The sequence below is a fragment of the Brachyistius frenatus genome, unplaced genomic scaffold, assembly GCF_029030835.1.
Source record: "Brachyistius frenatus isolate BFR_SWC_R1_liver_20210118 unplaced genomic scaffold, ASM2903083v1 Contig_34, whole genome shotgun sequence".
Taxonomy (NCBI): domain Eukaryota; kingdom Metazoa; phylum Chordata; class Actinopteri; family Embiotocidae; genus Brachyistius; species Brachyistius frenatus.
In genome coordinates, this window is record NW_027210633.1 from 3,907,451 (window position 1) to 3,918,985 (window position 11,535).

Below are 11,535 nucleotides of genomic sequence, written 5' to 3' on the forward strand. Positions count from 1 at the left end.
GGCTGTTTCAAGGAGACGCTGCCACATCAATTCTAATTTATCTTTAAGGTAGTTAAAAGACCAAAAAAAACGACTGCCTGTGCATCCACTGTCCTGCTGTGAGCAGTAAAACTATGAGCAAACCTTAACTCAACACTGGAGCAGCAAAACTGAACGAAATGACAGCAAAACAGAAAACTCACTGAGGCATATTTTGAATTGATATTTATGCCGGACGCAGGCATCATGTGTTCAAGTTTTCCATCCATCCCATTTTTATCAACACAAATATCTCAGGAACACTTCAAGGGAACTGAGTATAGGATTTGGTTGTCACAGGTCAAAGGTCACTGTGACCTCACAGAACACTTAAATGGCCATTACTCAATAATTCATTCGCTAATGATGATACAAAATTTCATGCAAACTTCTAATGGGATAAAATGATGACCTTTTACATTCAAAAGGTCAAAGGTCAACTTGACTGTGGCATCATGATATTTTGCCCATTTTTCAACATAGCTCAGGAACAGAAGGGAGATTATGACCATATTTCACATTTGTAAAATGGTCACGTAAAAACTGAACTGTTGACTAATCTCAGGCGTCCACCTTGGAACCGTGCGAGTGTATAAATCTTGTGAGCTGTCAGGTCGAAGAGGTGTGTGAAACCCCCACGTTGTAGAATTTGTGTCTTCTTTGTATCATATCAATATGTATGATATCAGTATATTTGAAGAAGTTGTCTCCCGTCATGGCAACAACTCTGTGTTCTGTCAGAATCAGATTTAATGGCCGAACATGTGAACACGTTAGGATTTCCTCAAAGTCTGCACTACATGTATTTTATATGACTCTAGACAGACAGATGTAAACTCCAATCTGCCTGGTGTGACTGGAGGTTTACAACCACAAGGCTGTAATTCTAGTTTAAGTCTTTGTAAATTTTGCTTCATGAATAATTCTGACTAACGTCAAAACTGAAGCAAACGGAGCTCGACGACGGCTTTGTGAACTCGCTCACTTCTCCGTGTATCTGGATCCTATAAGTGCAGGGTGACAGAGTGCAATCCAAGAGCCTGTTCAGCAGAACATGTCATCAGTGTGTCAGTGTGATGTCGGCGGGTTTTTTATGTGTGATATACAATAAAGCCAGAGACGGTGGCAACAAAAGTCTGTCAGGTTGTCCGCAGCTTCTCTGTTTGTGATGTTAATAATGTGTGTGTGTGTGTGTGTGTGTGTGTGTGTGTGTGTGTGTGTGTGTGTGTGTGTGTGTGTGTGTGTGTGTGTGTGTGTGTGTGTGTGTGTGTGTGTGTGTGTGGAGGGGGGGGGGGTTACTTGTGAATATTGTACATTTTTCTCTCCAGGTTTTTATTTATGAGTTGGATGTTCGTGTCACTCTGACGTTCCCCTGTGTATTAAATGTGGGGCTGATAATAGCCTGTGATGTACATCACATCAGGGTCTATCCAGAGACACGTTACTAATAGCATGTTAGTCTGAGTTTGTATGTGCTCGGCAGGCCAGGCTGACAGCAGCTTCCGAGATTCTTCTGGCTCTTCTTTGGGCTGCTCACAGAAGTGTGTGTGTGTGTGTGTGTGTGTGTGTGTGTGTGTGTGTGTGTGTGTGTGTGTGTGTGTGTGTGTGTGTGTGTGTGTGTGTGTGTGTGTGTGTGTGTGTGTGTGTGTGTGTGTGTGTGTGTGTGGAGGGGTTGGGGGTGTGTGACACAAGGCATGGGGGAGGAGGGTTTAACAGTGCACCGGGCAGCTGTTAGTAAGGAGGGCCTTCCTGTTGGATTCCATTCGAGTGCTCCGTCTGCCACAAATAGATACTCTAGTACTTTCTAAAAGCATTTCGGGGGTGGGATTTGTGAGGGGAGGGGGGGCTTGAGTCATAAGGGAGGGCTCTGATGAAGGGTGGTGTCAGTGTGTATATAAGCTCTCAGATAGCACGTTGGGAAAACATTTTCAGAGGCCAAAAGGCTCTTCAGCACTCTTCTGCCGACTGAGCGACTGAGCGCAGCCATCATGACCGAGAGACGTATTCCTTTCAGCCTGCTCCGCACTCCGAGCTGGGACCCGTTCCGGGACTGGAACCAGAGCAGCCGCATCTTTGACCAGACCTTCGGCATGCCGGCTCTGCCCGAGGACTTCGCCGCATTCCCCAGCACCCATTGGCCGGGCTACATGAGGCCCTCCGTACTGTTCCCGGACGTGGGTTCCATGATGCCCCACACTTCCATGATGTACCCAAGCCCCATGATAACCCCCAGCCCCATGATGACCCCCAACCCCATGATGACCCCCAACCCCATGATGACCTCCAACCCCATGATGACCCCCAGCCCCATGATGGCCCAGCAGGCTCGTGCCCTGTCCCGCCAGATGAGCAGCGGGATGTCGGAGATCAAACAGACCCAAGACAACTGGAAGGTGTCGCTGGACGTTAACCAATTCTCCCCTGAGGAGCTGGTGGTGAAGACCAAGGACGGCGTGGTGGAAATCACCGGTGAGTGTTTATCCCTCCCCTCACTGATCCACTACTTGTACCAAACTCGTACCTACTCCACGCTGATATCAAGGTCACAACGTTTTCATAACCTCACAGACCAAAAACTAGACGATCAATTTCCTGTCAGGGGCCATTCTTTATGGGCTCACGCCATCTAACTGTATGTTGAAGTGTGTATAGATCAGATGTTCTGACAGGAAGCATGTCTCAGTTTGCTGTACTTCAGTATCTTAAAGAATGTAATGGAAAAAAAAAACCCAGGGCTGAACACAGAGACACCAGATAAAAAGGCAGGAAACCTTTCTGCGAGGTCAAACACCAAATGCATGTCTGCAGAGCTACATCACATCGCGAGAGAATACACTGAGTTCCAGGACACAGCAGGGCGGCCGCTTCTGGCTGCAACACAACTATTGTATTCAACATGTGGGAGTCGACTGTTACAGCAGTTCAGAGATGAACACCGTGCTAAAACACTTTATATTGAACTGACAGTTTCACCTCTTGGCCTGAAATGTTTTCACTGTCCATCCAAACTTCAGTAAAGTGTGCACTGGATTATATAATATCTTAGCTCTCTGCCCCCCCTTCTCTCTGAATGAGTCTCAGCCTCCCTGCCTGCTATCTCATAAAAAAAAAAATTAAATTAAAAAAAAACAAAAAACGCCCTCCTAGAAAAGGGGATTTAGCTGCAACTGAGCCAGTGGAGCCGCTACTTTAAAAGGACTCCTGGATCTCATCCAAGTCCAGGGTCCAGCACCTGACTGCAGCCAGCATGTCTCCGCTGACAGATCGAACCCCGTCAGGAACACGGAGATAAACAAAGTGTGGGATTCAGTCCAAGTGGAATTTGCCACCTCGCGTTTCATGTCACTGATGAACAAGGATGTTTAAAGACATTGGCTTCATGAGGAATTTTTTTGTACACAGCACAGTGCAGCCTTTGAGCGGGAAACACCCCCCCCCCAACGAGGCAGCAGGCACCCCCACCCCCAATCGTTTTCATGCTCGGTCAGAGACCCTTCATGTAGCAGTTGAAACAGCGGCTGCTCGGCCCGACCGGACACACACGCTTCACACTTGGTCCTGTTTAAAAGAGGACGGCTCCCCGAGGACAGCGACCTTCATCGGCCCGTTGTCACAACAAACATATTACTGTATTTAGAGGCAGAATGAGGGGCCGTGTTTCAACACCACCGCCAGGCCTTTCAGACTGATAAGGCCCGCTGAGGATCCTCTGGGGCTGGTACAAGATAAAAAATACCACAGTAACACAAAACAGCACTCTCATCCTAGCCTACTACACAATGTCAAGTATTACTGCTACATGTTACAGTGGATAAACACATCACGCTTTGATGTCCACATGTTAAATCTGAAGCTGCCAGCAGACGCTCAGCATCAAAGCTTGGCTGAACAATTATTTTTATTCTGCGGTTCTCGCCATAAAGAAAATAAATAAGCATATCTCCCAAAATGTCATGACATGGCCTATTTATTGGTCTCGCACTACTCTAACTACACGTGTAGCAGTAAACAACAAAATGATAATAAACATGAAGCTACCTCCTGCTGACTGCTGTTATCTTCGCTCAGGGAACAACAGGAAAATAAATATCTGAAATTGATGTGAATTAATTTCATACTTTTTAATCTGTACAAACAATTCTTTTAAAAAAACAAAAACTGTAGGCCCAAACAGGAAGTCTGCATTTTGCATTGCATTGTTGCATTTTATAATCTATATTTCCACTTTGTGTTCAGCTAAATTAGCTTCGCTTCATATTTAGCAGACCAAACAAACAGTATCTTCTCATATAACTCTTAATGTGAAGATGTAAACTATTCATTGCATCTGACATGCAGTGCATGCAAGTTATAGAAACGAAGTGATGCCGTAGGACTAACATGTAGTAGGAAAAGAATATGAATCAATAATCACATTATTCATGGTTCATTTAGACATAACTTGTACTGAGGACCTGCAGGTCCTTTTCATGGCAGACATTTTGAGCGGGAAACACATTTTGCTAACGATGTCATCAAGAGTCCCAGAGAGTCGTGACAACGAGGCAGCAGGCAGTCCTTCTGAGGGACGCCTCAGCTGTTATTCATGTTCTGAACTACACCTGTGATGCTTCCTACTGAGGTAAAAACAGCCAATGGTGCAATTTGGCTCAATTAAATGCCTTCTTTTAATGCAATAACTGAACCGAAGCCATAATTAATGATACCAGTTACAGCGGTGCGTTTCATACATGACCTGGTAAACTGGAAAAGGCCTGTGGAGCATCACGTGTTTAGAATATTCACAATACTGAAATTAATCCAGTTTGACTGTTGCTGCAATCCAGCTTCATTTAAAAGAGCTGTGATAGATAGAATAATAGTTACTCAATAAGAAGCCTCGGCCACCGGTCACATTAAGCGTGCTTGAAGTGAATTTTACTCATGTGGAATTAAAGCTTGGATAAGTGATATTCAAATTATGGACAACAATGTCACCGTGCCGACAAGATGTCGTCCTGAAGAACTGGTGCACTGTAACACCTCCTTCAGCTCACAGTGTGTTGTCTGTGTTCATGCAGGAAAACACGAGGAGAGGAAGGACGAGCACGGTTTTGTGTCCAGAACCTTCACCAGGAAATACACGTAAGTAATTCATTATCAAAGCGTGACATGTTAGCATTCAGCTTTACCCAAATTAGTTTTGTTTGCGATTGCTCTTTGCCAGTATGTAGTAGATAATGAAAGGAATACACTGGCAATGCAACATGTCAACATCTCACTTTAAAACCTTCCACATTTACAACTAAAGACAGGTTTGTTGTGACTGTTTGCTGCTGGCTTTGCAGAGAATTTTCACGGAGGAAATTCATTTCTCAGCCCGGGTTCCTGTGATTTTCTTATCGTGGCTCCGCCGCCGTGAGTCTCCTTAGTTTGGTGTTGGTCCGGCCTGTAGAGGGCTGGCTGCAGCTGATAGCTGAATTTCATGCTCTGAAAAGCAGCAGCAGGAGCCTCCTAGCATTCATCCCTTCTCTGAGCTTTTAGCTTCGTAGGACTCTGCTGCCATCCAGGGGCCATTACACACACTGAGGACAAATCCTGGATCTGATTTTACCACATCGTGTGAATCAAGCCTTGATAATTCACTTCATCTTGGTTTAAGTAGAAGCAGTGATGCTTCTTTCATCAAGGCAGGAGCTCTTTGTTCGACACACAACCTAATATGTCTTATTGCCCCCCCCCCCCCAGCCTCCCTTCTGGCACTAACATGGAGAAGGTGACCTCGTCCTTGTCTCCGGAGGGGGTGCTGACCGTGGAGGCTCCTCTGATCAAACCTGCCCTCGAGTGCTCGGAGACCACGATACCTGTCAACGTGGACAACAAAGGCGGCGTGGTGAAGAAGTAGGAGGAAAAGCAGCACAGTGTCTCCCACACACACACACACACACACACACACATATTCAAATAAGCACTTTATTCCCCCCAACTGCTTCAAGGAAGCAGCTTACTGCTCTTCCTAAACCTGGCTTGTTGACAGGGGAGAGGGAAGCGAGGGATTGCCCTGGCTCTTCTCTCTCCCCTCCGTCTCTGGTAATGAGCCAAACCCAGCTGAGTGTGCTGCGTAAACACATCTGCACCAGCGCCATATGCCTGCTCTTTCTGCTGTAATTACACACTTCATCTGAATATGGGGAAATTCAGCTAAGCCTCGCTTACAGCTTTGTTTTTCTTTCTCCCCTTCACACACACACACACACACACACACACACACACACACACACACACACACACACACACACACACACACACACACACACACACACACACACACACACACACACACACACACACCTCAACCAAGTAAATGCCCTTCGTGCTGCCATATTGGAAAGCGGACTATAATAGCAGTGATCCTATAACCGAGGTCCCAGGATGGCATGCACCGAACCGTGCCTGTCAGTGAACACCTCGAGGTCTCTGGACTGGAAAACAACTGGTTTCACTGACAGCTGCCTCTGGAGACAAAATATTCAGCCATACAAATAAAGAACACACAACATATCAAGTCTCTTCTTTCTTTTTTTGCTGTTTATTTGACATGAACATCACTGCTCCTCATCTTCATTGAAGAAGCTGCGTGTGTTATGAGTCTGAGAACAGGAAGGTGATAACTAAATGGAAGAACTAAATGTCGTCATGTAGCTGCATCTTATTCTACATTATTTATCGGATGGTCATCCATGCAAAAGAGAGCAAGTGAAACATGTCAGTGAGTGAAGCAGGCAGCTCAGCCGACAAAATGGTTCATCAGTGGTGCATTTTAACATTTTGACATTTAACAATAGCGCCCCCGCCAGGTGGTCTGATCTCTACATGGAGCCACAGTGGACCAGGTTTCATAAAAATTGCAAAATTAGTGACTGAAACATGACTTTAACATGGTGTCTTTTAATTACAGCGCCCCCATTAGGTCAGTGAGGATCATTTTTAATGAAAAGAAGTTCAACTCATAATATTTCTAACATGCATAACATAATAACGTGTCAAATTGAGTTTCTAGTAATGAATCTTAATCGAATCAACTTCAACAGACAGGATTTGGGGGGGAAACAGATACGTCTGTTGCTATATGAGATGTGTGTCATATGTACGAAGAAGTAGAGCTTAGTTTTCTGCTGTGCATCTGCATGGAAATGTGTCATAACTCCCAAATTGCATAATTCCATCATACAGAATGTCTCTGATGAATTATTCATGCCCAGATAGATACATAATTGATGGAGACTTGCTCTCCTCTTGACTGAACAAGGTCATTTAAAACACTTGCACCAGGCACAGATGCAACTGGAAGAATGAACACATTATCTTGTCTGCTGAAGCCAAAACGAGCTATCATGATACCGAGGGGAACACAACCTGTATTTCTTAATTAATCTAGAGCTACTTTTTTAGCACATCTAGCAGTCTGACTGTGGCCATGTCACTGTGTGAACAACGACTGGGCGGACTGCCATGAAATTACAGACATTCATGATACCAGGAGGATTCATAAAAATGCCTTGAAATGTATTGCGTACATTTTCTTGGAAATTGGTGCAGACAGATGTTCCCCAGAGAGTGAATGCAACATTTTATTTCCTACAGCAGCAGGTCAAAGTGTTCCCATATCCTGTGAGTCCTAGTGGCCCTCACTGGTATTGCTTTAAGGCACTTCCGCATAGGCTTCACTTTTCAGACCCAGGTTTGGAGGTTTGGCTGGCTTAAATCTCTGTTGCTCCGTATGAGCTCAGCCAACCAGCACAGGAATGTCTCACCAGACACCAGATTAAAAACTGTTCACTGTGAAATACAGAGAGATTTATTTGGCGCTGATCAGCTTAATCAGCACTGTGTGAACTCGTTTGGGGCTTGAATATGACAGATGAACAGTCCCACATTTTTGTCATGAACTTGGATTCTTAATATTGTAAAATATCAGTAATGAACACAAAAGAAAGCACAGTTGTATGATCAGCATAAATGAGACATTCAATTGTTAAAAGGTTTACTACACATTCTGAATTACAGTCCATCTGCTGCACAAACTGCACATCATAATCGAGCTATAGTAAACAGTATATGTGACTTTATGTAAACGTTTTAGACTTCGGTCTGCTTGTGGTTTTAAGGAAAGAGTTTGACTGGTGCCGTTATGAATAATGTTTCTGCTATTTCACAGCATCACACTGAAGCACGGCTGACACTCTCCAGGAACTCTGGTTTCTATCTGCCATCATCCCGTAGCAAGAGTTACATAACTCCAAACACCACGAGCACTGATTCACTTCTTATATCGCAATTTCATTAGATATTGATGTGATTTTATGAGATATTCATGTCGTCAGAGGGGGGACACCTCGACCAAGATGAGTTAGGCATGTGCCCAAATATCTGAATGGTAAAATTCCTTAATGTGCTGCAGATTTAATCAAGATATATATTATAATATATTATATAAGTAGAAAAACATACACGGTTAGGCTATAGGTAGAAGTAAGCTAGGGTCAGCCATCAACAAACCCTACCGAGCTCTGTTGGAATCAATAAACTGTACAGCTGCCTGAATGAAGCCGGTCTATATGAAATTATGTTGATGCTGTATTCCTTCCAGTTCATCATCAGTCAGTACAGGATGAGAGCAGAACAACTGGTGAACTACTGAGTGGCTGCCTGTTCTTCATCACTCCTCTTTTCTCCAGCCTGTCAACTCCCAGTCATTCATGTTGCGTGCCAGCCCACTAATGCACATACTAACTCTACTCTTCACTCCAAAGCTGCAGTGGAGATCTATTTATAGAGGGCTCTGCTATGTACTGCGCCTGCAGCATGTTGTATAGTTACACAAGGTAGACAGCGGACATAAACTGGTGTTTTTTTTTTTTAATGGCTTCAGACCAGTAATGACTAATGGGCTGCTTATCAGCTACCTTTAGCTTGATTTCAGCTGTTTCTGCAACATTTAACTGCGAGTTAAAACAGATGTCCCTTTGCCGACCATCACATTCAACATAAATACATTTATACTGTTTGTGTTCTGTGCTTGTATCTGCTACATGCTGAGCTACAGAAGCCGGGCAGACACCGACTTAAGACGAGGCAGCCGTCTCTAAACCACTTAGCATTTCAACTTTTCCTCTTCCATGAGTCACCATTTCCTTCCAGTTTAATGCAGCCCTAAATTATTCATGCCAATCCCCATCAATCTAGGAGCCATCCAGTCCTTGAACCAGGGGAGTGCCTCGTGTGAGGAGCTACGGCGCTGATGATTGGACTCTTCTCCGATCGCCACATCCTCCCTGCACTCCGACTCACAAGCCGAGAGAGGAAGGTTTTTACAGGCGTTCCCAGTCACGGACAAATTTGAGAGAAAATCAAATTAATGTGACAAATCTATTTGAATACAGTGGATATTCTCTGAGTAAGAAAAGCACATGTTACAAATAAAATTAATGTTTTGGTTGTTGAAGCCTCTCAGTGAGTCAGCGGGCCCTGAAACATAAGCAGCTAAAGGGAATCTAGTCATCAATAACAGTAGTATTTACACCTGTATTCTTCCCACTATCGCATGTCAAAGTGTCCCCAGTGAAAGAGGCTCTACAGTTAACATCTCATTTTAGGAACAAAACCTGAAAAACCCTGAAATTTGAACATTGACAGTTTCATAACTCATTTACAACAATAATAACTTATGACCTTTTTTCAGACACTTCAGGATGCCCGGTGTATCCTGGCTCACTGCTGCCATCTTGTTTGTCATTCATTAATTTCTGATCGTCTGCGATCCGTGAGGCCCCCGGCCGCCCGGCCGCCCCACCAGTATGATCCCCTGATCTTCTCCAACTCCCGACACCCCTGCTTCCACTTCCCTCATTAGTTCATGTTATATATCAGGGGTTCACCACTCAACATTTGCCAGATTGTCTTTGAATACTTTGCCGAAGTATTCCAGCAGTTCATGTTTCTATCTGTTTTGATGCTGTCTGATTCATGGCCATTATCTGAGCCATGACATCGTTAACCTGTGAACCACGTCACAGACCTTCAAGCACAAGCTGCAGTTCAATAGGAACTCAAGTTGGAGAACTCCGCTGTCTGGATTTTGAATGTTTAGTATAATGCTGGAAAACGATCACTTTGACTGCTGGCTTTACATATGTTGTGATTTATTGGACTGAAATCATATTCTACTCACTGTTTACTAAAACATAAACATAGTTGGTCTTCTGTAGTGTTTCACACTGGTAGTGATAATTCACTGAAACTCAGTATGTCTCCCATCTTCAATAATCACCACTTTACCACTGACTGGGTGCAGTACATTGTGTGCATTGTTAAGGCCTGCATGCTGATATAATATTACTGTGGACCAAAGTCCAGCATTGATAAGACAGACACAGCAGGAACAGCTGGGGATCAGAGCGGGCTGCAGACTGTAGAACTTGACAGCAGCAAACCAGTCGGTAACTCAGTTCTATCCTAATAAACGTACAGAACAAAAAGTAAACGTATAATAAATGTATTTGTATTCCAATTTCTCAACAAATCAGTGGGCCAAACTTCATCTGTTCACGTCAACAAACCGAAAGAAAGCTAGTTTCAGGGCATTGTCAGGCCAGGATAAATGTGTTCAAATGGAACTACCATGAGAAGTCGCGTCCACCGTATGCTTGGCGTTCAAGTGGTTAAGTCGTAAAAAAAACATGGACAGCGTCTAGAAACCACAGAGGCTAACAATTTAGCAAACTAGCAAGCGGGTAACGTAAGGCAGGAATTGCAAAGGCACAGAGGGAAAAGATGAGGTCGTTGGGAAGATCAACATTTTCCTCACATGTAGGCTTTTATCTAAGTTATGAAGACAAACTCTACATGACTAAAATTATAATATATTAGCTTAACATCCAACCTTAAAAAATAAACTCCCATGGCCGCTGCCATTTCCGTAAACGTCAGCAAACATGTTGCAACTTGTGAACTTGAATACCACAAGAGGGCACCGTTCATATGGACTCTTCTCGTGTACACGGCAAATACGACCCCATTTGAACGCAGAATATGTTCAACTCTGTAAATCATTAGGATATAAATAAAAGTGCAATACATCTTGCTTTGTTGTACGACCCTACAGTACGTAGAACATTTAATTCTCTGAACCTACGGACTAGCTCAGCAGCAAACCCAAAAGCCGACTCATTAAACATTGACAAATCATTTCTAACCCTAAACGATGAACTGCCTCTACCGAAGGACCTCTGAGCGGCGCGCTGAGGAAAGCAGGTGGTGTGCTTTTTTCTTCTCCTTAGCAACAGCTGGGGATTGTGCCAGTGCTGATTGCCTTCTGACCAATTAGCACTCGCCAGCTGTTTCCAATAATTACCCCTGGCTCTGTGATTGAAGATGTTCATTTGACAAATTGCTGCTTGTGATTAACATCAGCCGTGTTTCCAGCACAGTTATTCCACAATAAATGAGATGTATGGATTGTACTCAGAGAGGGAATAT

The 11,535-nt window shown here is 44.0% G+C and overlaps 1 protein-coding gene across 1 annotated transcript; it reads left to right on the plus strand.

Annotated features, from left to right (window-relative positions):
• The first annotated feature begins 1,911 nt into the window (after positions 1–1,911).
• Positions 1,912–6,558, plus strand: hspb1 (heat shock protein, alpha-crystallin-related, 1). The gene is made up of 3 exons (XM_069700752.1): positions 1,912–2,487; positions 5,079–5,142; positions 5,746–6,558. Exons 1-3 carry the CDS (start codon positions 2,007–2,009, stop codon positions 5,900–5,902), a joined length of 702 nt encoding a protein of 233 aa, XP_069556853.1. The 5' UTR covers positions 1,912–2,006; the 3' UTR covers positions 5,903–6,558.
• The last annotated feature ends 4,977 nt before the right edge of the window (positions 6,559–11,535 follow it).